Source organism: Bombina bombina, chromosome 5, assembly GCF_027579735.1.
Source record: "Bombina bombina isolate aBomBom1 chromosome 5, aBomBom1.pri, whole genome shotgun sequence".
NCBI classification, from domain to species: domain Eukaryota; kingdom Metazoa; phylum Chordata; class Amphibia; order Anura; family Bombinatoridae; genus Bombina; species Bombina bombina.
In genome coordinates, this window is record NC_069503.1 from 269,787,307 (window position 1) to 269,815,197 (window position 27,891).

At 41.2% G+C, this 27,891-nt stretch overlaps 1 protein-coding gene across 1 annotated transcript in view; it reads left to right on the plus strand.

Moving 5' to 3' along the window:
- Window positions 1–27,891, plus strand: part of CFAP69 (cilia and flagella associated protein 69) — a 292,339-nt gene that overhangs the window by 129,985 nt on the left and 134,463 nt on the right. The window contains exon 13 of the mRNA XM_053715703.1: window positions 27,675–27,839. Coding sequence (XP_053571678.1) covers window positions 27,675–27,839 — 165 coding nt within the window. The remainder of the gene's footprint in view (window positions 1–27,674; window positions 27,840–27,891) is intronic.

Consider the following 27,891-nt stretch of genomic DNA (forward strand, 5'->3'; position numbering starts at 1 on the left):
TAGTGGGAGTATATCATTCATTTTCGAGATCCATTGCTGGATTGTGGGGATCAAAGGGGATTTCCAGTTAAGGGATATTAGGGATTTTGCACTATTCAAGCTTATCTGAATTAAGCCCTGACGGATTCTGCATCTGCAACTAGGTGTATTATTTAATAATGCTATTAATGGTGTTAATGTGAAGTCTGTGCCCCCTAATTTCTGTAGTATCTGTTCGATCTTACTCCAGAAGGGTTTAATCTTAGGACAGAGCCACCAAACATGAGCCATAGTCCCTGTAGCTCCACAGTTCCTCCAGCATAAGGCCGAAGACGCGGGGTAGATTCTGTGTAGCCTATGTGGTGTGAGATACCACCGCATCAGTATTTTAAAATTCATTTCAACTATTTTAGTGGAAGTAGATGATCTTCGGGTGTTATTAAAGATTTTTCTCCAGGTTTCCTCGTCTATCACTACGCCTAAGTCTTGTTGCCAGTGTTCAGTGTATGTTGGGAGGTGCATTTGCGTAGCTGTATCTAGTGTTCTTTTAGCTATGGAAAGGGTACCTCTAGCGGGAGTGGCTAACAGGCACAAGTTTTCAAAAGCAGTCGGGGGTCTAGTTAGATCCTGCTTGTTTTGGTTACTATTTATGTAATGTGAGAGTTGTGTGTATTTGAGCCATGATGTGAAGGCCCCCCGTAGTATTTGTGTCATTTCCTGTCTAGGTTTCAATGTTCTCTTGTTTAAGAAATTAATTATTGGTAAGGAATCAGGTATTTCCCATGTGACTCGGACTCCCTGTATGGGTTCATATCCTCCTGTTAATTCCATATTTGCTGATATTGGAGTGAGGGGGGATTGGGGTGTTGATAGCTTAGGGAACTTTTGGTTTAGGTAGTCCCATACCTCCAATATATGTTTATAAAGCATTGATGTCTGGCAGACCGTAGGTCTGAGACGTTTGTCCATCCAGCAGATGGCACCAGGCCTTGGGGCTCTAAGGATTTGGGAGTCTAAGGACACCCAGGCTTTATCATCTTTCTTTATGTGCCAATCTAGAATGTGCTGGAGGGCTATTGAGTGGTAGTACGTTTCTAGTTTTGGTACTCCCAGGCCACCCTCCCTCACTGCTCTGTGCATAGTGGCCGCGTTGACGCGTGGTTTTATCTTGCCCCAAATAAATGAGTGTATGAGTTTTTGTAGATGTGTGAGGTATAGTCTAGGTAAGGTAACTGGGATTGCCTGCAAGGTGTATAGAATCTTCGGTAGTATTGACATTTTTATCGCCTGAACTCTACCCCACCACGATATGGGTTTATCTCTCCAATTCTGGAGAGTATGTGTTATTGTATTTTGCAATGGTTTATAATTTGCTTCGAATAAGTGAGTAATCTTAGGGGTTAGGAATACTCCCAGATACTTTAGTTGTGAGGTTTGTATCTTGTATGGGCAGAGATCTTTAAGTGCCAATCCTCCCTTCCGGGTCATAGCTACGCATAGAATCTCTGATTTTTGTTGGTTTATGAGGAAGTTGGACATCTTGCTAAATTCATCAAATTCCTCAATTAGCGCAGGGATAGATCTGTCTGGGGAGGACAATGTCAACAAGACATCATCTGCGAACATCGAGAGCTTATAGTGGTTTGGGCCTATGTTTATACCCACTATCTCTGTGTTAGAGCGTATTTTGGATGCCAGAACCTCCATGACTAGTACAAACAAGACCGGCGAGAGCGGGCATCCCTGTCTCGTTCCATTATTTATTGGGAATCCCTGGGACAAAACCCCATTAACTTTCACTTTGGCGGAGGGAGAGTCATAGAGTTGGAAGATTCTCTTAATCATAATCTCCCCAAATCCAAACCTCTGCAGAGAAGCTCTGAGGAAGGGCCAAGCCACCCTATCAAAAGCTTTCTCCGCATCAGTGGAGACCAGGGCCATTGGGATCTTGTGGGTTGTTACATACTCTATTATACGGGCAGTTCTAATTGTGTTGTCCCTGGCCTCCCTGTGCGGAACAAAGCCCGCCTGGTCTAACTGGATGATTGACGGTAAAATTGCACTAATTCTTTTCGCTAATATTTTGGCATAAATCTTTATGTCCCCATTAAGCAATGAAATTGGCCTATAGCTCTCGGGTTGTGTTGTGGGTTTCCCTTCCTTATGTAATACGGTGATGTGCGCTTCTAGGAGCAGTGGGGATAGCTGTCCCTCCTTATCTAGATAGTTAAACATACTTGCTAAATGTGGGGTTAGTGTTGATTGGAATCTCTTATAGTACATATTTGTGAGTCCATCTGGACCTGGGCTCTTTTGTGTGGGTAAGCTCGCTATTGCGTCGGTTATCTCTCGTTCTGTAATCGGGGCTTCCATAGTTTTAGCTATGTCCTGTGGGATGACTGGGAGGTCCGCCTTATCTATATATTCCTTTATCAGGCCTGATAGGGGAGGGTCTACAATTGGTGTTAAGTTATAAAGAGATCTATAGTAGCTACTGAATATATTTGCTATTTCTTTGCAATCAAAGGTTTCCTGTTTTGTTTTGTCCTGCATTTTATGGATATAATTCCCAAGTGATTTTTTCTTTAGAGCTCTGGTTAGCAGTGGTCCTGCTCTGTTCCCCTCAGTGAAGTAAAGTTTCTTTAAGTAATATGCCTTTCTATGCACTTCTCTGTTTAGTAAATTGTTCAGGGCCCTTCTTACTGCTGTGAGACCATCGAGGCTAATCTGGGAATCGGGGTTATCTAGGTGTAGTTTCTCCGCTTCCCTCAGGTTTTGAAATAATTGTGTGTATTCCTGATTATAGGATTTGTTAAGGATTGATTTTTGTTTAATGAATTCCCCTCTAATAACGGCTTTATGAGCTTCCCATACTGTGGTAGGGGCAGTATCTGCGTTTTGATTGTATCTAAAGTATTCAGTTAGAGATTTGGTTATTTTAACAGGGATATGCTCCTGTAAAAGTAGAGTGTTATCCAATCTCCAGCAGAAGTCCCTTATTGGGCGGTCTGGCCAGTCCAGAGTTAAAGTGGTCGCTGAGTGGTCTGACCAAGGGGTTGGTACAATATCTGTGTTTTTTGCCAGGGACAGACTTAACTGATCTACACATATATAGTCTATCCTTGAGTGAGATCTATTTGGAGTAGAAAAGAAGGTGAATGTTTTTTGTGTCGGGTGTTGAGTTCTCCATACATCTATTAATGAAGAGGTTCTCAAACTACTAGCTATGTTTCTAATCGTGCTATCTGACAAATAGCTTTTTGCTTGTGAGCTATCTAGCTTGGGGTTTAAAACTACATTGAAATCTCCTGCTAGTATTGTGGATCCCTTTGACACTTCTAGAAGTTTGTTCGTGAGTTTTTTGAAAAATTTAGCTTGCCCTCTGTTAGGTGCATATACATTAGCTAAAGTTATCGGCTTATTATATAGTTCACCTACCAGTATTAGGTATCTGCCTTCTGTATCTTTATGTGTAGTGATGTTCTGTAGGGGGATGTTTTTGTGTAGCAGTATGCCTACTCCGTTTATCTTTTTATGTGGGTGGGAGCTATAGTGACCTGTTGGGAAGTGCTTTGAGGAAAATTTCGGCGTGCTACCGTCTTTAAAATGTGTTTCCTGGATAAATATTATTTCACTTTTCTGTCTAGTAAACCAATTAAGGGCTATCGATCTTTTTACAGGAGAATTCAGGCCTTTGGTATTTTGTGTGAGGATATTAATGTGTCTAGCTCCTATCAATGTGGACATCGGTGGGGTTGAGTTTGTTTCCTATGTTTACCCTTAAGATTGGAAAGCTTGTAATGGGACCCATTCATTTGAACCTGTAAAATCACATGTAGAACCAGAAAGACATGAACTTTTTCAGTGATTCTATAACTTAACCAACTATTCAACATAACTAACTTAACATTTAACCAACAAACAACAATGAAAGTATAAGGATTGCATAAATACATATACAATTCATATGGTGAAAGGGGATACTGCCCAGTTCGCATAAAAATACGGACATGGGAGTATCAGTACTTCTTATGATGTTATTTAGACTAGGTGTAATTTTTACTTATGATTGTTCCATACTGTAAGAGAGACATGAGAGAATACAAAGATAAACAGTATAAGGCTAGTCATTAAGGAGAATCACAAAGGAATCTAACAGTTTGCATACCTGTCTGTCAGATCATCATAAGGCAGTTACTAATGAAAGCTCATACTCACACTACCGTTATACCAGGGGGTAGAGGTGGGATATGGGTTATAGTCCCTTTATGGGTAGGAAGAGCATGTGTAACATTGCATCTATATGCAATGATTATTGACATTTTCAAATAACAACTCTGTCAAGTCCTCTATTATCATGTCGAGTGTGACCCTTCATCTACTGATCCGGAGGCTGATTGATGTCTTTTCCTACTGATTCTGGACCATGAACTCCCCCGAGGCTTTGGATCTTTAGTGAGCTTGAGGTTGTCTTTTGGAGTTTGGGTATCTAACCTGGGCAGTGCGGGTTCCGGGATGTTCAGGTGTTTGCAAAAGTCTCTCAGATCTTCTGGGGATCTGTAGATAGCAACAGTTGATCCTTGTATCACTTTTATACAAAACGGGAATCCCCATCTATATGGTATCTTTAGTTCCTGTAGATGTAGAGTTAGATATTTGGCCTCTCTTCGTTTGTTCAATGTGATGATGCTTAGGTCAGCGTAGATTTGGATGCTATCTCCATTGTGGGAGATTTGTCTCATTTTCCTTGAGGCTTCCATTATCTTTTCTCTGTCATTGAAAGATTGGAATTTGAGGATAATGTCTCTTGGAGGCTTTCCTTCAGGTGGTTTAGGCCTGAGGGCACGATGCGCTCTCTCTACAGGCAGGTTGGGATTCTCTGGGGTCTGTAGGATAGTTTGAAACAGTGCCTGCAGGTATAGTGGTATCTGTTGTGGAGTGATTTTTTCACTGACCCCTCGTATTCTAATGTTACTGCGGCGACCCCTATTGTCTAGGTCTTCCAATTGCATTTGCATCTGTAGGATTGTTGAGTCTTGAGTATCTAAAATTCTGTTTTGCAAATCAGCCTCTTTTTGTACCGATTCTAGATCATCTTCAAGGTGTAGTACTCTCTCTCCTAATTCGGAGATGTCCTTCCTGACCTCTTTGAGGCCATCTTTGATCATTTTCCCCACTTGTGCTATGAGGGATGCAAAATCCGCTTTTGTTGGTAGGTTGTCTAGATCGGCCTTCGTGAGCTGTTCTTTAGGGCATTGTCCTATTTCTGATGATTCAGTGTCAGACTGGTTGCTATCCAGATCTTGTGTGCCAGTGATGGCAGGTTCTGTCGTATCAAGTACTTTAAAGAAGTTTTTCATCTTGCCTGCAGGGGTTGTTTGGGGTTTGCCTGCTTTATCAGATTTAGGGGGTCTCCTGGACGCCATCTTGTGGGATATACGTAGTGTGTTTCACTGTCGCAACACAGCAGATGGTCAGAAGTATAGTTTTTATGTCCAACAGATCTATTCGTGTTGTGTAAATTAAGAGGGTTATAGTATGTCACTCACTGTTGTTGTTTTAGCGTAATGATGTTGCTTGATGCATTTATATTGCAGGTTGCATGCAGGGATCTAGCTGACACTCTGCTTAGCGGTCTTTTAATTCTCCATTTATATCTGTTAGTGTAGTTGCTCACTGCTGAGTACTTTTTGTTGATGGAACTTTGTGGTTTGTCATTTATTATCTCAGCCTAGAGTTAACCAATTGCCCTTAAGCCCTTATCGGTATTATGTCTCATGGTACGAGCATGTCAGGCCTTGTTAGTGTATACCAGTTAGCCTAGGGGCACCTCTTATATGTCGGCCCCTACTGCACTCTTATATCCCCTCTGGATCAGGTGTGTGCTGACAAAGCTGCTCGGTGTGCTCCGTATCTGGCTGGAGAGGGGTCGCTGACCGTGAGGGTGTAGGTGTTTTACTTATAACTTGCCTCCGGTGCCGCTCTGTAGTGCTCCGTCTCTCCGCTTCTGAATGTGCGTCACGGTTTGAGGCCTAGTGATCTCTGCTTACATGGCGCTTCCGTTCACATATCTCTCAGATCCCGATGTTTAGGCTCTATCTTTGCATGCACCGTAGTGCACGGCTTTAGAAGAGGTCTTGGGGTATGTTGTTAGTTAGCACCTAGGGCTTATAATATGGTTAGGAAGTACCTGGTAGCCCGGAGCTTCCTTACTATGCAGCCATATCTGGCGGTGGCTGGCTCCGCCCCCCCCTCTGCTTCTAATATTTTGTGATTGGGGGGTGTTTTAAATTTTTTTTGCTCCCATTTCTATCTATCAAAACAGTTTTGCATTGACTATCCGCAGGGTTTTGTTCAAAACCATACCATTACATTAGAAACCTCTGTGATAACCCACTTATCACAAGATTCTTCCTGTACCTTATATGGTGGCAAACTGATACTTATATTTGAGTCCACCAGAAAACAATTTTCCAGCAGATTTTTTTTCATGATTTTTTTTCTTAATATTTTTTTTCTAATACATGCTTGAATATTACTCAGATCAAAATTTTAATCTACAAAATCTGTGACGAAACTTAAATACAATCATCATGTTCTATTTGCGTTGACGATGAAGTGTTTGGACATTTAGGCCTGGATTACAAGTGGAGCGCTAAATTATAGCGCACCTTTTTCTGGGTGCGCAATATTTAATCAGCCATTACAATTGGCTGGTTATTGCTACTGCGAGTTTGTGGTAACAATTAGCTCTTATAAAATTACCCAGAGATCACATCTCTAGTAATTTTATAAATGTGCCCCAAAGTCCCCAAAATACAGTCTAGCATATTTTATTTAAAAATAAAGATAGCAGCATCTTATTTTTTTAATAAAATTACTGTACTAGGCAGTATTTTGGGGCTAAAGTTGATGGGAGTGGGTTGTTAGAAAAAAGAAGGCACTGAAAAGTGCCTTTACATTGCGGTCTATGGGAACTGTGTGTTCCCTGTAAATATAAGTGTATATGACTATATACATATATATTTATGTGTTATTATGTGTATATAGACATATTAACACATAAATATATATAAATATAGCGTGCGCTGGTATTACATAGTGGAGTGCAAATATTGCTTTCATCAAAGCAATATTTAGCGATCCAATTGAAATCTGACCCTAAATTGTTATTTAGGCAATTGTTTAAAATTATATGAAATTATTAATTGCACACGTCCCATTAATTAATATTAACTGGACAAAGTGGAGCTCAAAAACATCAGCACTATTGTATGGTAATATTGATTTAGCGCAATCAATAGTGCTTCTATTATATGTCCAAAGTTTTTATTATTCAATTGAAAGTCTAGGGCGCACTAACATCTGCATGACACCATAGGTGTGCAAAATACCTCACTTAAAGAAATATAAAACCGTCAGTTTCAACTCTAAGCAGTGAGAATATTGGAAATTAACAAGCAATAATCTTTTTCATTGAGTCTCAGAAAGCGGTATTTTCAATTTTGCTTCAGCACAACACTTGACTCACCACTTGTAATACCTGTACAAATGAAATGAATGCACTGATAGCACTCCCTGCAGTATTCATTAAAGGACCAGTCAACACAGTAGATTTGCATAATCAACAAATGCAAGATAACAAGACAATGCAATAGCACTTAGTCTGAACTTCAAATGAAAAGTAGATTTTTTCTTCTGTTAAGTGTGATCAGTCCACGGGTCATCATTACTTCTGGGATATTACTCCTCCCCAACAGGAAGTGCAAGAGGATTCACCCAGCAGAGCTGCATATAGCTCCTCCCCTCTACGTCACTCCCAGTCATTCTCTTGCACCCAACGACTAGATAGGATGTGTGAGAGGACTATGGTGATTATACTTAGTTTTATATCTTCAATCAAAAGTTTGTTATTTTAAAATAGCACCGGAGTGTGTTATTACCTCTCTGGCAGAGTTTGAAGAAGAATCTACCAGAGTTTTGCTATGATTTTAGCCGGAGTAGTTAAGATCATATTGCTGTTCTCGGCCATCTGAGGAGTGAGGTAAACTTCAGATCAGGGGACAGCGGGCAGATGAATCTGCATAGAGGTATGTAGCAGTTTTTATTTTCTGACAATGGAATTGATGAGAAAATCCTGCCATACCGATATAATGTCATGTATGTATACTTTACACTTCAGTATTCTGGGGAATGGTACTTCACTAGAATTACACTGTAAGAAATACATAAAGCTGTTTAATAACTAGAGATTATGTTTAACGTTTTTGCTGGAATGTAAAATCGTTTTCATTTGCTGAGGTACTGTGTGAATAAATGTTTGGGCACTATTTTTCCACTTGGCAGTTGCTTAATCTGTTTTTCTGACAGTTTCTGTTCTCCCTCACTGCTGTGTGTGAGGGGGAGGGGCCGTTTTTTGGCGCTTTTACTATGCATCAAATATTTCAGTCAGCAGCTCATTGTATTCCCTGCATGATCCGGTTCATCTCTACAGAGCTCAGGGGTCTTCAAAACTTATTTTGAGGGAGGTAATTTCTCTCAGCAGAGCTGTGAGAATTATAGTTTGACTGAGATAAAAAACGTTTATTCTGTAATTTGTTTCCTGCTTTCAGAATTTGTTATCTTTGCTAATGGGATTAAACCTTTGCTAAAGTTGTGTTGTTTACAAGGATTGAGGCTATAACTGTTTCAATTTATTAATTTTCAACTGTCATAGATCTTCTGTGCTTCTTAAAGGCACAGTACGTTTTAATATTATTCTAATTGAATTGTATTTCCAAGTTGCAAGTTTATTTGCTAGTGTGTTAAACATGTCTGATTCAGAGGATGATACCTGTGTCATTTGTTGCAATGCCAAAGTGGAGCCCAATAGAAATTTATGTACTAACTGTATTGATGCTACTTTAAATAAAAGTCAATCTGTACAAATTGAACAAATTTCACCAAACAACGAGGGGAGAGTTATGCCGACTAACTCGCCTCACGTGTCAGTACCTACATCTCCCGCTCAGAGGGAGGTGCGTGATATTGTAGCGCCGAGTACATCTGGGCGGCCATTACAAATCACATTACAGGATATGGCTACTGTTATGACTGAGGTTTTGGCTAAATTACCAGAACTAAGAGGTAAGCGTGATCACTCTGGGGTGAGAACAGAGTGCGCTGATAATATTAGGGCCATGTCAGACACTGCGTCACAGGTGGCAGAACATGAGGACGGAGAACTTCATTCTGTGGGTGACGGTTCTGATCCAAACAGACTGGATTCAGATATTTCAAATTTTAAATTTAAACTGGAAAACCTCCGTGTATTACTAGGGGAGGTGTTAGCGGCTCTGAATGATTGTAACACAGTTGCAATACCAGAGAAAATGTGTAGGTTGGATAAATATTTTGCGGTACCGACGAGTACTGAGGTTTTTCCTATACCTAAGAGACTTACTGAAATTGTTACTAAGGAGTGGGATAGACCCGGTGTGCCGTTCTCACCCCCTCCGATATTTAGAAAAATGTTTCCAATAGACGCCACCACAAGGGACTTATGGCAAACGGTCCCTAAGGTGGAGGGAGCAGTTTCTACCTTAGCTAAGCGTACCACTATCCCGGTGGAGGATAGCTGTGCTTTTTCAGATCCAATGGATAAAAAGTTAGAGGGTTACCTTAAGAAAATGTTTGTTCAACAAGGTTTTATATTGCAACCCCTTGCATGCATTGCGCCGATCACGGCTGCAGCGGCATTCTGGATTGAGTCTCTGGAAGAGAACATTGGTTCAGCTACTCTGGACGACATTACGGACAGGCTTAGAGTCCTTAAACTAGCTAATTCATTCATTTCGGAGGCCGTAGTACATCTTACTAAACTTACGGCGAAGAATTCAGGATTCGCCATTCAGGCACGCAGGGCGCTGTGGCTAAAATCCTGGTCAGCTGATGTTACTTCTAAGTCTAAATTGCTTAATATACCTTTCAAAGGGCAGACCTTATTCGGGCCCGGGTTGAAAGAGATTATCGCTGACATTACAGGAGGTAAAGGCCATGCCCTGCCTCAGGACAAAGCCAAAGCCAAGACTAGACAGTCTAATTTTCGTTCCTTTCGTAATTTCAAAGCAGGAGCAGCATCAACTTCCTCTGCACCAAAACAGGAAGGAGCTGTTGCTCGCTACAGACAAGGCTGGAAACCTAACCAGTCCTGGAACAAGGGCAAGCAGACTAGGAAACCTGCTGCTGCCCCTAAAACAGCATGAATTGAGGGCCCCCGATCCGGGATCGGATCTAGTGGGGGGCAGACTTTCTCTCTTCGCCCAGGCTTGGGCAAGAGATGTTCAGGATCCCTGGGCGCTAGAGATAATATCTCAGGGATACCTTCTGGACTTCAAATACTCTCCTCCAAGAGAGAGATTTCATCTGTCAAGATTGTCAACAATCCAGACAAAGAAAGAGGCGTTTCTACGCTGCGTACAAGAGCTCTTGTTAATGGGAGTAATCCATCCAGTTCCACGATCGGAACAGGGACAGGGGTTTTACTCAAATCTGTTTGTGGTTCCCAAAAAAGAGGGAACTTTCAGACCAATCCTGGACTTAAAGATCCTAAACAAATTCCTAAGAGTTCCATCGTTCAAGATGGAGACTATTCGGACAATTTTACCTATGATCCAAGAGGGTCAATACATGACCACTGTAGATTTAAAAGATGCTTACCTTCACATACCGATTCACAAAGATCATTATCGGTACCTAAGGTTTGCCTTCCTAGACAGGCATTACCAGTTTGTGGCTCTTCCATTCGGATTGGCTACAGCTCCAAGAATCTTCACAAAGGTTCTGGGTGCTCTTCTGGCGGTACTAAGACCGCGGGGAATCTCGGTAGCTCCATACCTAGACGACATTCTGATACAAGCTTCAAGCTTTCAAACTGCCAAGTCTCATACAGAGTTAGTGCTGGCATTTCTAAGGTCACATGGATGGAAGGTGAACGAAAAGAAAAGTTCACTCGTTCCACTCACAAGAGTTCCCTTCCTGGGGACTCTTATAGATTCTGTAGAAATGAAGATTTACCTGACAGAGGACAGGCTAACAAGACTTCAAAGTGCTTGCCGCACCCTTTATTCCATTCAACACCCGTCAGTGGCTCAATGCATGGAGGTAATCGGCTTAATGGTAGCGGCAATGGACATAGTACCCTTTGCACGCTTACACCTCAGACCACTGCAACTGTGCATGCTAAGTCAGTGGAATGGGGATTACTCAGACTTATCCCCTTCTCTGAATCTGGATCAAGAGACCAGAAATTCTCTTCTATGGTGGCTTTCTCGGCCACATCTGTCCAGGGGGATGCCATTCAGCAGACCAGACTGGACAATTGTAACAACAGACGCCAGCCTTCTAGGTTGGGGTGCCGTCTGGAATTCTCTGAAGGCTCAGGGACAATGGAGTCAGGAGGAGAGTCTCCTGCCAATAAACATTCTGGAATTGAGAGCAGTTCTCAATGCCCTCCTGGCTTGGCCCCAGTTGACAACTCGGGGGTTCATCAGGTTTCAGTCGGACAACATCACGACTGTAGCTTACATCAACCATCAGGGAGGGACAAGAAGCTCCCTAGCTATGATGGAAGTATCAAAGATAATTTGCTGGGCAGAGTCTCACTCTTGCCACCTGTCAGCAATCCACATCCCGGGAGTGGAGAACTGGGAGGCGGATTTCTTAAGTCGTCAGACTTTTCATCCGGGGGAGTGGGAACTTCATCCGGAGGTCTTTGCCCAAATACTTCGACGTTGGGGCAAACCAGAGATAGATCTCATGGCGTCTCGACAGAACGCCAAGCTTCCTCGTTACGGGTCCAGATCCAGGGATCCAGGAGCAGTCCTGATAGATGCTCTGACAGCACCTTGGGACTTCAGGATGGCTTACGTGTTTCCACCCTTCCCGTTGCTTCCTCGATTGATTGCCAGAATCAAACAAGAGAGAGCATCAGTGATTCTAATAGCACCTGCGTGGCCACGCAGGACTTGGTATGCAGACCTGGTGGACATGTCATCCTGTCCACCTTGGTCTCTACCTCTGAAACAGGACCTTCTGATACAGGGTCCCTTCAAACATCAAAATCTAACTTCTCTGAAGCTGACTGCTTGGAAATTGAACGCTTGATTTTATCAAGACGTGGATTTTCTGAGTCAGTTATTGATACCTTAATACAGGCTAGGAAACCTGTTACCAGAAAGATTTACCATAAGATATGGCGTAAATACCTATATTGGTGTGAATCCAAAGGTTACTCTTGGAGTAAGGTTAGGATTCCTAGGATATTGTCTTTTCTACAAGAAGGTTTAGAAAAGGGTTTATCTGCTAGTTCTTTAAAGGGACAGATCTCAGCTCTGTCCATTCTGTTACACAAACGTCTGTCAGAAGTTCCTGACGTCCAGGCTTTTTGTCAGGCTTTGGCCAGAATTAAGCCTGTGTTTAAAACTGTTGCTCCACCATGGAGTTTAAACCTTGTTCTTAATGTTTTACAGGGCGTTCCGTTTGAACCCCTTCATTCCATTGATATAAAGTTGTTATCTTGGAAAGTTCTATTTTTAATGGCTATTTCCTCGGCTCGAAGAGTCTCTGAATTATCAGCCTTACATTGTGATTCTCCTTATTTGATTTTTCATTCGGATAAGGTAGTCCTGCGTACTAAACCTGGGTTCTTACCTAAGGTAGTTACTAACAGGAATATCAATCAAGAGATTGTTGTTCCTTCTTTATGCCCAAATCCTTCTTCAAAGAAGGAACGTCTACTGCACAACCTGGATGTAGTCCGTGCTCTGAAATTTTACTTACAGGCAACTAAGGAATTTCGACAAACGTCTTCTCTGTTTGTCATTTACTCTGGGCAGAGGAGAGGTCAAAAAGCTTCCGCTACCTCTCTTTCTTTTTGGCTTCGTAGCATAATTCGTTTAGCTTATGAGACTGCTGGACAGCAGCCTCCTGAAAGAATTACAGCTCATTCTACTAGAGCTGTGGCTTCCACTTGGGCCTTCAAGAATGAGGCCTCTGTTGAACAGATTTGCAAGGCTGCAACTTGGTCTTCGCTTCATACTTTTTCCAAATTTTACAAATTTGACACTTTTGCTTCATCGGAGGCTATTTTTGGGAGAAAGGTTCTTCAGGCAGTGGTTCCTTCTGTATAAAGAGCCTGCCTATCCCTCCCATCATCCGTGTACTTTTGCTTTGGTATTGGTATCCCAGAAGTAATGATGACCCGTGGACTGATCACACTTAACAGAAGAAAACATAATTTATGCTTACCTGATAAATTCCTTTCTTCTGTAGTGTGATCAGTCCACGGCCCGCCCTGTTTTTAAGGCAGGTAAATATTTTTTAATTTATACTCCAGTCACCACTTCACCCTTGGCTTTTCCTTTCTCGTTGGTCCTTGGTCGAATGACTGGGAGTGACGTAGAGGGGAGGAGCTATATGCAGCTCTGCTGGGTGAATCCTCTTGCACTTCCTGTTGGGGAGGAGTAATATCCCAGAAGTAATGATGACCCGTGGACTGATCACACTACAGAAGAAAGGAATTTATCAGGTAAGCATAAATTATGTTTTTTCTGCAATTTTAAAAGTTTTGTCTATTTTCATTCCCACTGTACCATGTGACAGCCATCAGCCAATCACAAATACATACACGCTTATTCTGTGAATTCTTGCACATGCTCAGTAGGAGCTGGGGACTCAAAAGGTTTGAATATAAAAGACTGCACTTTTTTTTTAATTTAAGTGAATTGGAAAGTTGTTTAAAATTGCATGCTCTATCTGAATGATGTAAGTTTAATTTTGACTTGAGTGTCCCTTTAAAAGTAAAATGCACGCTTAAAATGCTTTGTTTAAAATATTTAGCCATTAACTTGTATCAGAGTAATATCAGATTGTGTGTTATTCTCTGCAGGAGGTCGCACAAATGATAATGCACCCTGAGATATATATTGCAGTTTGCTTGTAATTTAGCCCTCAATTAGTACTAGATAGAATGATGTATTTAAAGCAAATATTAGCCTGACAATAAAATGTAGGTGTAAATTTTAACATTATACTATTTGAATTTTTTTTTATTTTCCATAAAGCAATAGGTTTCGCCATGTTGTAACCTAGTTTTCCTTTATCTAATCTTACCTGCTCAGGTCAATTAGGGACAGCTTTAAACTGATCTTGTGCAATCAATTACTCTGTGGAATATAACAGTTTTAAAGGGATAGGAAAGTTAAAATTAAACTTGCATGATTCAGATAGAACATGTCATTTTAAGACACTTTTAAATTCACTTCTATTTTTTCAAATGTACTTTGTTCTCTTGGTATCTGTTGTTGAAAATGAATATGTACATATGCTGCACTAGTGAGAGCCAACTAGTGAATGGTGCCTGCATACATTTGTCTGTTGTGATTCACTCACTAGTTATGTTTAGCTAGCTCCTAGTAGTTCATTGTTGCTCTGTCAGCAAAGCATAACAAGAGAATGAAGCAAATTTGATTATAGAAGTAAATTTGAATGTTGTTTAAAATTGTATGTTCTATCTGAATCACAAAAGAAAAAAAATGGGGTTTCATGTCCCTTTAAGTTTGGAGTTTGAACTTCTACTTATAACAGGAATTGCAAAGGTCACAAGATTTAGAATAAAACTACAAGAAGAAGGGTTTAAAATAAACAATTAAAGTATTGCAAAGTTTTGCTTTCTTTCTTAGCTGATGAGAGTCCATAGCTTTATAACATGTTGGATAAATTCCAGCCTATCAGGAGGAGGACTTCCTATCCCTCTCCAGTTTGTTATTGGCCTCAGAGGAGAGAGGTTGAAGATTTTAGAGGTGCTCTACTATAAAAAGTTTATTATTTTTTCATATGATGTGTGGGCTCTGACCTGACTTGGGACCCAATCACTCAAAGAAGATTTAAGAAGGCTCTGAGTGAAACAGGGGTAAGGATTACCTCTGTTATGTGCTTTCCATTACCCTAGTGGGTGATCTAACAGCCATAACTGTCCTCAGGCATAACAGGGACCACGTTTTTTAGCCTCCACCTGAGGGGTAACAGATATATCCGCACTATCCTCTGTAGTATATTTACTTGAGCTGGATGGGCTCTCTACTGGATCAGCAACCTGTGAGGGAGAAAGACCTCAGCATGCTGGTAGGATCCAGTGTAGGGGTGCTTCAGTCCAGGTAAGTGACTCAGGCACTACACAGCCCAGGAGCTATCTAATAGTATTCTCCTTACAGGTACTACATAGCTGGGGGTCACAGCCTTGCACTTGAGAAGCTTTACCTATGTTTTAACATAGGAATTTGGGGAGATAGTTCTTATCTTGCATCCTTAGGACTCCTTAGCAGCTCAATTTACCCTTTTTACCTCTAAAGCCTTATATTTGCATTTTTCAAAATAATTGGTACTGTCTCTTTAAAGGGATAGTCTAGTCAAAATTAAACTTTCATGATTCAGATAGGACATGCAATTTTAAACAACTTTATAGTTTACTTTTATCATCAAATTTGCTTTGTTCCCTTGGTGGTATTTTCTTCATAAATGGAAAGAGTCCACAGCTGCATTCATTACTTTTGGGAATTCAGAACCTGGACACCAGGAGGTGGCTAAAACACCCCAGCCAAAGGCTTAAATACTTCTCCCACTTCCCCTATCCCCCAGTCATTTGTGAGTGCCTTTCGTCCCAGGAGGTTGGCAGAGATAGTCTCTTATGGAGGGTAGTACTCTTTGGCATGGGACTGGAGTTTTAAGTAGTCCTGTCAGCCTCTCAGTGAGAGCATGGATGAAAGTTAGAGTCCGGAGATGCAGGTAAAGTCTTTCTGCGAAACCATCCCGACTCATATTAACAGCTCCACAAGCAATCAGTGTTGACGAGTTTTGCTGCCTGCTTTCTTCTCTCAAGTCCATGGCAGAGGCAATGCTACTATGTTCCTGTTCCACAGCGTTGATTCCGTTGAGATCGTTTCATTTTACTTTCATTATAATTGATTTGTATTACAAAGGTTTTCCCGGGAGGCTACCACCTTTCAGGACTAACTATAACTCAGGGTCTCAGTGAGGCTCCTTTTGTATCTTGGAATCAAGGGTTAATATCTCCTGAGGGGGGTTATTGAACAGGGTTTTTTTTAATCATGTTTGTTATGTGATTCAACCTGCTTATGTGTAGTGTTACTTAGGCTCTTGGCTATGGAACATAACGGCCTTTGGAAGTGACGCGGCCTTTACAGGTGAGCGCGCTTTTTCTGGACCGCATGGTGCACCTGGTGACCGGGCGTGGTCATGTTTTGGCTCTCCATTTCCGCATTCCTGACAGTGTGGCAACGGAAAATTTCTGGTCCGCTGGTGTCTCAGTCCTAGGAGGTGGAGAGTGCCCCAGCCATTGTGGGTGTCAGGTGCCGTTTACAGTTTCTTATTTGGTCTGTTTTTTTTGTATCCAATATCCCAGTTATGGAGGACTCTGATTTTGTGGAGACAAAGGTCTCTGACTCAGATTCTGTTTCTCGTGAGGAATACGAATTGGCCCGGGTGATTCATGCCCTTCAGTTATGTTCAGAATGCCGTTTTAGAGTGCTCAATTTTTCTGGATCGGGAATCAAGGGGCTGCGGAGCCATCTGTCTTTGGGAGTCCTGTTCCCCGAGTGGCGAGTTCCCTACCACCAACTCTTACTACACATGCAGGTAACCCAGATTTTGCTTATCCTTCTCTGGAAGGTGGCTTGTTCCCCCCCGGAGGTTATGGCACGTTTTCGCATGTCCATTGTTATGGCGTTGGCGCATCTGCAACTACCAGAAGTGTGTTTACTATATTGTACGTGTTCTGTTGACCGGGGCTCTTCAGGCATGGGATGGCCTGCTCAGCTCCCCGGGGGAACGACTGTCCCTGAGGCTTCAGGGGGTCTACCTTCGGGGTCGGGTCGTCTTCTGCTCTGGCGAAGGTATGTTGTGCCTTTCGTTATAGACTGGCGTGCCTTCGTGTCCTTTTGAGGTACATTCTGGCGTTGTTGGAGGATCCCATCCTTAATGGGACAGTCAAGTAAAACAAAAACTTTCATGATTCAAATAGGGCAAGTAATTTTAAACAACTTTCTGATTTACTTTTATCACCAATTTTTATTTGTTCTCTTGGAATTCTTAGTTGAAACTAAACATAGGAGGTTCCTATACTAATTTCTTAGACCTTGAAGGCCGCCTCTAATCTAAATGCATTTTGATAGTTTTTCACCACCAGAGGGCATTAGTTTATGTGTTTCATATAGATAACATTGAGCTCATGCATGTGAATTTACCGTGGAGTGAGCACTGATTGGCTAAAATACAAGTCTGTCAAAGTAACTGAAATAAGGGGGCAGTCTGCTGAGGCTTAGATACAAGGTAATTACAGAGGTAAAACGTGTATTATTATAACTGTGTTGGTTATGTAAAACTGGGGAATGGATAATTAAGGAATTATCTATTTTTTTAAAACAACAAAAAATCTGGTGTTGACTGTCCCTATAACGGATCAGAAATTGCTCAGTCTTCTACTTCGAACGGCTTGCAGAATTGCTATATTAGAATTAAGTAATCTTCTTATAGCCTTGTTTATTGAGTATCCTTTCTAGTCCTGAGCTGGAAGAACATGATCCCGGTCCTGCGGGTTTGTCTGTTCTTCTTGGGCGATAATCTACGTACGGGTTGCCTTAGCTTTTATTTTAATCCGGTTAGGATGATTTTTTTATTTTGAGCTCATGTTTATGTTTTTCCTTCGGGAATTTTTCTGGAATCGATACTCGCGATTTTTGATCGCTCCGTTTACTTCTACGGAAATTTGTTTGGTGTGAGAACATGTTAGTCCTATGTTTGTTTGCTGTTTATTCTCCATCTCTGGGGATGACTGTTTGTGGCCTTGGCAGTATCCACCCTGAGTTTCAGGCTGGTCCTGATTGCGTTCGGACCCCTCTATCTTGCGGCCTATTTCAGATATGTGGCGCCTGTTCTGCCTGATTGGTCCGGTTGAGGCGCTGAATGTTTCACATTATTATTTGTGTTATTCCTTGTTTTTCTTTTACAAATTCAGCTAAGCATTCTGTGAGGACCTGAGGGTCCATGAGGCGTAGGGGATTGGTCCTTGTTAGCCTCTCTAGCTGGTCGGTGGGGCTTGGTGGGTGGGTTGGAGGGTGGAGGACTCAGGGCCTCCTTTCCGCTGGTCCTGGTCCGCTGGTCCTGACGGTCTTGCCTTTCAGGGGCTCCTTGGAATTGTCCTTTTTGGACTTGTTCCTTTTGAGGTACTCTTCCTTCGGGTCGAGATTTCTGGGCCTTGTCCGTTTCTCTTTAGCGGTTTTGACCGCCTTATGGAAGGGCCATGTGGTTTTTTTCCTACTTCGGGAGTTTATTGTTTCCCTATCAGGGACATTAGGCTATGTTGTCTCCTTTTTCGAGCTTCGCTTAGGGGTTTTGTTCTACCGGGTTTGGGATGCTCTGCATTCTTTTTCCTTGGGTGTGGTCCTCTGGTTGCGTACTTTGAGGAGATATGGAGACTTGCCTTTGTTGTACTCACTCTTCGAGTGACTTTGTTCCTCAATGTTCTCCCTTGGTCTATAGAGTCTTTGCGTGCCTCTATCATGCTCCAGCTCCTTTTTGGAGCATTTGGACTCTTGTCGGGGGTGTTCTCTTCCTTTTGGGTTGAGATTTGTGAGTGAGTCTTGTTCCCGTTCTCCGGATTATTCCGGTCATTCCCCTGTGAGGTCTGATTTTTCAGACGGGGTATTCGTGTTCCCTGGGGTGTTGTTTGTTTTGAACAATTCTAAGGCTCGGGCCTATAATTTGGTTTGGGATATTTCTGGATGTCCGGAAACTTATGATCCTGTGGCTGGTTCGGGGCGATCCAGTTTTTTCCAGGGAGCATAGACTATGGCCTAAGGACTGGCTAGTTGAGTCTGCTAGCAGCTTGGCCAGGTTTTCTGTGCGCTTTCAGATACGCTCCTTTTGGCCTGCATTGTCCTTTGAACAATGTATTCTTCCCTTCGGGGGGAGTTCTTCTGTGTTCATCAGGACCTCTGGATGATTTTCATTCGGTTTTTGTTTTCAGGCTATGGCTCATGTCTTGTGAACATGTGCACTGTTCTTATATGTGCCTTTCCCTTTGGGGGGGGTTGTTTGTCCTTCTTATGGAAGTTTTTTTTTCCCCTCTCTCTGGGGGGTTGTTGTCCGGTCCTGTGTGCAGGAAAATGGAACAGGTGTTTTAATCCTGTAAGGGTGCACAGTTTGCTCTTCTGGGGCTTGTTCTGTTCCATCTGTGGAGATTGGAATCTCTATGTTGAGACTGTCAGTTATGCTGGGTCTTCATAGGGATATCTCCTAGGGGGTTCTCTTTGGGAGTACCTATTTGAAGGAGCTCTTGAATTCGCACCCGAGTTCTGTTGGGGTGGCCGAGTTCACCCCATTCCGTCCTACCCTAGGGAAGGAATATGTTGGTTAGCTCCACCGTTTCAGAAGCTGAAAGTTGTGGGTTTGAACCCAGGCAACAGTTCCCGCTTTCTAATCTGAAGTTTGCTTCTGGTGTCAGCTAGCTTTCCAAAGCGAAAGTTTCAAAAGTTGGTGATTGGGATCCTTTCTGTTCCCCTATTTTTCAGACCTGCCTGTCACTTGGGCTAGTCCGGTGTGGAGCAGGATCTGTGATCTTTTGGTCGTCCTCGGGTCTTTGAGGTTCGATGAGCCTCCTTGAGGTTATGTGCTTTCTCCAAATTCAAGATATTTGAGAGGACTGTCGGCTTTTGGATAGCCTGTGATGTGCCCACTGTTAGTGGATGTTTAGCAGTCTGTCGCTTAGGGTTTAATATCTCTTTTCAGCTGCTCCTACTTGCCTGCAAGTATTCTATTTCAGAATTGTAAGGTGTATAATCCCACGGGGGGGGTGTCAGCGCAGGCCAAAGCCTGGGGCCTAGTGTACCACCTGAGGCATATATAGATTATCTGATAAGGGCCCCTTAGAATGACTCAGACCACGCAGCATTATGATCGAAAGCCAATTCTGTTTATTGCACAGTGCAAGCCTTTCTTATAGTGACATACAGGGTTAAGGGGATGACACGTTAGGACCGCGTCATCTTACACAGTTATACAGAGCAATTTACAAGGAAAAACTGGAACATGAGTTTCTCATAACAATAATTACAGAGTCATAACAAACTACCATCTGCGGAGACAACAAGGATTCTGAAGCCTCTTGTTTACATTATCTTATTCTATCTTATTTCTGGGCGTCGGGCCAGGGTACATTGGCAAGGCCGAACAGCTAAGGAAATTATCATAACATGCATATAATTCTTACTGCATAATACCCCAGTATAATAAAGTCTATTCATTACAAAATGGCTGCGAGGAACAAGATGGCTGCGAAGAACAAGATGGCTGCCATCAGGTTCATATTACCCCTAACAAGAGTCATCTTGGTATGACTGTGGCGTGTGGTATTGACTCGTGTTCGCTTCTCTGGGTTTGCTGCACTGGGTTTTCTCTGAATATTTCGATATTCTGAGTTGGCTTGTGAATTGAGGACTCTGTCTTCAGTTGTCTTTAGGGTGCAGTTGCACTGTATTTAGAAGTTTTTCTTCTTGGTTTCAGGTTCCCGGTTTTAACCTTGTTGTTTCTGTATGATCCGGGATCTGGGCGTTCCCTGCCTTGTTTCTTAAGACCGGTTCGGGTCTCTGTGGGCTTGGCTTGGGCTCAGGGTTCCTTATTTTTATTTTGGAACTGGTTGCACCCTATTTAGGAGCCTTTCGGCAATCCTTAATTTTTCTTCCATGTATTCTCCCTTTTTTGGGAGTTTTTCTGTAGTTGATCCCTTTCTCTAGTAAGGGGTGTGTTGTTGGGGACTGACTTCTGGGCGTTGGTGTCTCCTGTAGGCGCGTTGGCTCAGTCGAGTCTATTTCTGCGGTCTCTAGCTAGGCTTATGGACTATCTGTGGGTCAGTGTCCTTGGGGGCCTTTCCTTTTCAAGGTTTTCTCGGCTATGGACAAAGCGTTTTTTTTTGGGTAGGGTTGCAGGCCTGGTGCGATCCCGTTTTGCATTCAGTGTCCTCTATAGCTTGGGTATTGTTTTCCCAAAAGTAATGAATGCAGCTGTGGACTCTTTCTATTTATGAAGAAAAACATAAATTATGCTTACCTGATAAATTTTCTTTTCTTCAGATGGAAAGAGTCCACAGCTCCCCGCCCGTGTTTTTTTTCGGTGGGGTGTCTGTTATTTTTATTCTTCTGGCACCTTTTCACCCTGATATTTCTTCTACTGTTCCTTGTTTCTCAGCAGAATGACTGGGGGATAGGGGAAGTGGGAGAGGTATTTAAGCCTTTGGCTGGGGTGTCTTTGCGTTCTCCTGGTGGCCAGGTTCTGAATTCCCAAAAGTAATGAATGCAGCTGTGGACTCCATCTCCATCTGAAGAAAAGAAAATTATCAGGTAAGCATAATTTATGTTTTTTGAAAAGCTAAACCTAGGTAGGCTCAAACTGATTTCTAAACTGTTGAAAACCGCCTCTTTGTTTAGAACATTTTGAAAGTTTTTCACAGACAGTGCAAGTTCATGTTTGTCATATATATATAACAGTGTGCTCACTCTCGTGGAGTTATTTAGGAGTCTACACTGATTGGCTAAACTACATGTCAAAAGCACTGAGATAAGTGGGCAGTCTGCAGAGGCTTAGATACAAGGTAATCACAGGGATAAAACATATATAAATATAACTGTATTGGTTATGCAAAACTGGGGAATGGGTAATAAAGGAATTATCTATCTTTTTAAACAATAAAAATTCTGGTGTACACTGTCCCTTTAACAGAGCCAGTAACTGCCTTGTGCAAGTTAGATACCTATCTTGATATCTCTTTAACAAAGAGAATAAATCAAATGTGATAATAGAAGTAAATTGGAAACATTTTTAAAATTGTATTCTCTATCTGAATCGTATGAAAGAAATATTTTGGGTTTCATGTCCCTTTAACAATTTGCATTTTCATTGCTCATAAAGGATTTTTTTATATATCTCAGCTGCTTAAGTTTGTCCCTGAATGTTTCATTTAGCGTTCCTGTTTTCCCAATTTGTTCTTCTCATTGCAAGAATTTATGCTTCTTCCAAAGCAGCTTTTGGCTGGAAAGTCCTTCAGGCCACAGTGTCCAGAAAATGGGAACTGCCTAATTTTTGTTCCACCTGTCCTTAAAATGGACTTTCTGCTTGGGTATTGTATCCCACATGTTATGATGCTATGGACTGTCATCAGATAAGAAGAAAAAAACAGAATTTATACTTACCGATAAATTTATTTCCTTTGGTCTGATGAGAGTCCATAGCCACCACCCTATTTGTATATGGGTGACAGTTCTTATCTGCACCTCGTAGCCCTGTTTTCTGTCTTTATTACCTTTTTTCTGTCTCTCTCCTCTGCTATATGTAAACTAGAGAGGAAGTGGGAGGGACTAAAGCTCTCTCAGCGTTCTTGACCACCTTCTCATAGGTTATAATATATCCCACATGTTATGAAGCTGTGGACTCTCATCAGCCCAAAGGAAATATTTGTATCTTTAAGTATAAATACTCTTTTTTTTTTTTTTTTTTTTTACTGCATACAATTAAACATTTTAAATAAAATTCTCAAAATGTTTCATGTTCTTTTAATATTTATGTGAAAAACAACCATTGGTCTCAGGGGTTGGGTCAGTCAGTAGAGATGTGCATTCTGAGGTTTTGTGACCCTCTGTTTGTGGGAGACGGGGGACCTTTGTGTGGCACTGCTATTTTTGTTGCCAAATTCATTCTTGTGCAACAGCAACACGCTAAAATCTGTGCAAATCCAGATTTTAGCATGTTGCTGTTGCAGAAGAATTAATTGTCAATCCTCGGAATGCACATCTCTCATAATAATTTAGAAAAGTATCTAACAATAGGCTAGATTACAAGTGTTGCAGTACGGCTTTTAATGCTAAAAAAAATGCCCGTTCCAGTGTAATGGCCAGGAAAGCATATTACAAGTCGTGTCGGCATAGCTATACCGCAAGCATTTTAACCTGTAACGCAACGTCCATTCCGCACTCAAAAAATGCTTGCGTTATAGCTTACACCGACATAATCCATACTGCCACCTGAGACCAGTAGTTATGGATTTTGCTAAAGAATTTTTTTTTCACAAAACTCATAACTAACTGTTAAAAAGTACACTAACACCCATAAACTACTTATTAACCCCTAAACCGCCACCCTCCCACATCGCAAACACTATTTAAAACTTATTAACCCCTAATCTCCCGTCCACCCACATCGCGACTATTAAATAAACCTAATAACCCCTAATCTGCTGCCCACCCACATCGCCAACACTATTTAAATATATTAAACCCTAATCCGCCGTTCCCCGACATCACTGCCACTATAATAAAGTTATTAACCCCTAAACCTCCGGCCTTCCACATTGCCACCACTATAATAAAGTTATTAACCCCTAAGCCAATAGGATGAGAGCTACTGAAATCCTATTGACTGATTTGAACAGCCAAGCTTTGGGCCTTTGTAAAAGAGCTGAATGCCCTTTTAAGGGTAGTGAAATAGAGCTGAATGCCCTTTTAAGGGCAATGCCCATACAAATCCCCCTTTAGGGGCAATGGATAGTTTAGGTTTTTTATTTTTGGGGGTTGGTTGGGTGGTGGGTTTTACTGTTGGGGGGACTTTGTATTTTTTTTTACAGGTAAAAGAACTGTTTAACTTAGGGAAATGCCCTACAAAAGGCCCTTTTAAGGGCTATTGGTAGTTTATTGTAGGCTAGGTGGTGTTTTTATTTTGGGGGGACTTTTTTGTTTTTATAAGGCTATTAGATTAGGTGTAATTGTTTTTATTTTTCATCATTTCGTTTATTATTTTTTGTAAGCTTAGTGTTTTTTATTTTTCGTAATTTAGTGTTTATTATTTACCCACATCGCAACTTTTAAATAAACCTAATAACCCCTAATCTGCTGCCCACCCACATCGCAAACACTATTTAAATATATTAACGCCTAATCCGCCGTTTCCCGACATCACCGCCACTATAATAAAGTTATTAACCCCTAAACCTACGGCCTCCCACATTGCCGCTACTATAATAAAGTTATTAACCCCTAAGCCAATAGGATGAGAGCTACTGAAATCCTATTGACTGATTTCAACAGCCAAGCTTTGGACTTTTGTAAAATGCTCTTTTAGGGGCAATGGGTAGCTTAGTTTTTTTTTTTAGAGTTAGGTTTTTTATTTTGGGGGTTGGTTGGGTGGTGGGTTTTACTGTTGGGGGGACTTTGTATTTTTTTTACAGGTAAAAGAGCTGTTTAACTTAGGGCAATGCCCTACAAAAGGCCCTTTTAAGGGCTATTGATATTTTATTTTTTCTGTTTTAAACAGTTTATTCTCACTAAAGTTGCTTTTTTTTATTGAGATTCATTTTAAGGCATACAATGCTGAAATGTCAGAACAAAGTAAACAAAAAGGTAATTTCAAGACATACAATCCATAAACAGATTTAACCAAGAAAAACAAAGTTACAAGACATTTGTAAAATCACAATATGTGGAGTATGCCTACCCAACTATACACCCTCTAAATGGACTATGAGGCCTCTCTTGGACCTCTCAAAGTTATAGGAAATATATTACAATAAAGAAGGCTAAGAGCTCCAGCTTACGTGCTGAACAGATCTGTAGTTTCCCAGCCAAGTCCATACTGCCTCTCCCCCTGAACTCGCTCTCATCAGTGGCACAGGAGTCGTGTTGTAAATCGGAGCCTTGTGAGGGTTGCCAGTCAGCCTGCTGGTCCGCAATTCCTACAGCATTGTCGATCACATAGTTAAGGAAAGCCTGACTCTCCTGATTCTCGGATGGCCACGTGTTATCCTCCGCCTGAGATCCCATTCCCAGGGGTGCCTTAACAGCGTACTGCTGAGCATGCAGATGCTCTGGGCCGGCTACTTGGGGAACAAAAAAAACAGCAGCGTGGAAAAATGATCCCCACTCCAGCTGAAGCTGCGTACAAAATTCTGTAAGGTGATAGTGCAGGAGGCGGTCCACCTCCTCCAAAATGACTTGTGTTGCGCTCGCCATTATGCAGAAAAGCGGTTAGTCCAAAATAAGTCTCCGTATTGTAACTATTTTATATAATCAAGAGTATCTACGTACTTTTTGACCCAAAGGTCTATGGGGGTATATGCGGAAGCCGCAGACACACAGTTCCTCGTCCACAGGCCCGGTAAGGCCCGACTAGCCAAGGTTATGCGCTACTCACTTAGAGAACATAGGTCAGGCCTGGTAATATCTGTTCCTTATCTCTAGCATAGAGGGTAAACAATTATTTCTTCTCAAGAGTTGAGGTTATGCTGGAATAAAGCCTAGTTTAATAGAATATGAGCAGGAACTTCATTGAGACACGTCCTGCCGCTCCAAGCATAGGCTCCGCCCCCCATTAATAGTTTATTGTAGGCTAGGGGGTGTTTTTATTTTGCAGGGGGGCTTTTTATTTTTATAGGGCTATTAGATTAGGTGTAATTGTTTTTATTTTTGATCATTTCGTTTATTATTTTTTGTAAGCTTAGTGTTTTTTATTTTTTGTAATTTAGTGTCTATTATTTTTTGTTATTTTAGATTCTTTAATTTTTTCGTAGTGTTAAGTTTTTTTCAATTTGTCATTTAGATTTTTTAATTGGTAGTATTTTTTTATTTTATTAGACTAGTTATGTTAGGTTAATTTATAGTTTAATGTTAGGTTTATTTTTATTTCACAGGTAAGTTTTTATTTATTTAAATATAATTATATTGTAATTTTTAATTAAAGTTAGGGGGGTGTTAGGTTTAAGGTTTAATAGTTTCTTAGTGTTTTGCGATGTGGGGGGCCGGTGGTTTAGGGGTTAATAGGTTTATTTTGTGGCGGCGATGTGGGAGGCCGGTATTTTAGGGGTTAATAACTTTATTATAGTGTTGGCAATGTCGGGGAGCGGCGGAATAGGGGTTAATAACTTTATTATAGTGTTGGTGATGTCGGGGAGCGGCGGAATAGGGGTTAATAACTTTATTATAGTGTCTACGATGTCAGGTAGCGGCGGAATAGGGGTTAATAACTTTATTATAGTGTCTACGATGTCAGGTAGCGGCGGAATAGGGGTTAATGAACCCTGATGTCGGACGGCAGATTAGGGGTGTTTAGACTTGGGGTTTGTGTTAGGTTTAAACTTAAAAAAAAAAATTCCCCATAGACATCAATGGGGTTGCGTTACAGAGATTTTTTCATTCCGCACTTCAGGTATTAGTTTTTTTCTAACACTCTCTCCCCATTGATGTCTATGGGGGAAAGCATGCACAAGCACGTTAAAGCAGCCCTTGGATTTTGTGCGGTATGGAGCTTAACGCCACCATATCGCATGCACAAAGGAGGCTTTTCCGTATCTCGTAATGGCAGCACTATGCAGAGTGAAATAACGCAACTTTTTTGGCGTTAGTTTCGCACCCTGTTTAGCGCAAGACTCTTAATCTAGTGAATATTTCTACAAAATTCACCATTAAAGTCTTTGGGGATTTTTGCAGATAAACCTTTGTAAAGGATTGTAATCAACATAACATGTTGTTATTTATTTTTAAAAAATGCAGGGATTAATTACTTAGTTTAAGAAGTTCTTTTGTTAAAACAATAAAATGCTTGAATAAAATGTTACTTTTTTGTCCCTTTAATAATAACCTACAACAGGGGACTTCTAGAGGTGTTTTGTGCATCATATATGTTTCTTTTTAAAGTGTTAATTTGAGAATTCTTTTGTAAAAACCTTGTATTTTATCTGGGAAGCAGACATACCGGCCTTCAAACAAATTCTCTATACATGAGAAACACTGACTTCCAAGTGCAAATTGTAGCACTGAAATACAATTTCCCACGGGTGAATTAAAAGCTCCAGACAGTAGCTGAACTAGGTCCTTAACTCTCTTCTCTGCCTAATTATTTCCTAAGGTTTCACTGATTAGAGTCTGTATACTTGATTAGTTTATTCATTTCCCCAAGTGCAGAAAGTTTACCAATGGAAAGCGGTGATTGGCAGAGGCTGAGATTAAGGTAAGATGCTGTTGCAGGGTAGTCTACAACAATCACTGTAACGGTTGATTTATTGATTTAACTCTATAGATGTAAGTGCAGAATAGCACTAATATATTTTGAACTCCAATTGTAATCTAGCCCAAAATATTTCTAAGTGCATAAATTAAATACATTTAATTCATATCTGTCATATAATAATCTGAACCTGCTTCTGTATTTCTATGGAGGAAAAGAGTTGGCTCTAATAGCAATATATGGTGTCTTTTGAACCATTATCTTACTTCCAAAAAACGAGATCACAAGCAGCTAAACATTAGGATATTCGCAATTTCATGTGTAATTTATGTACATGGGATTTCTTCAAAGAGAAAATATTTTCTTATTATTTATAAACACAATTTTTTTATTAAAATGCTACTTGTGTTAGTGAGCAACACCATATTTTTGATACACAAAGCTTTCAAAGCTTGTAATCACCTAAGGCAGTTTATTAATCTGTCTACCACACTGGTGCTCTCTTAAAAGCTTGCAATCCTTTTAGGCAGTTTATTATTGCATTTACCACACTGGTACTTCCTTTAAAGGTGGGTACAATTTTTTTTGTTTTGTTTCAGATACATTCACCGGTAAAGGCAACAGTTTCCATGGTACAGGTGGTCGTGGCAACAAACATGCCCAGATGCGCTACAGTTTAAGGCTGCTGAGGTCTGTGGTGTCCGTTGGGGATGAGACTGTGAATCAGGACCTTTGTGATCAGGGAGCAATTAGCCAACTGTTAGGTATTTCAAAACATATTATCTGTACCTGTAACATGTTACCTGTAGGAACAAG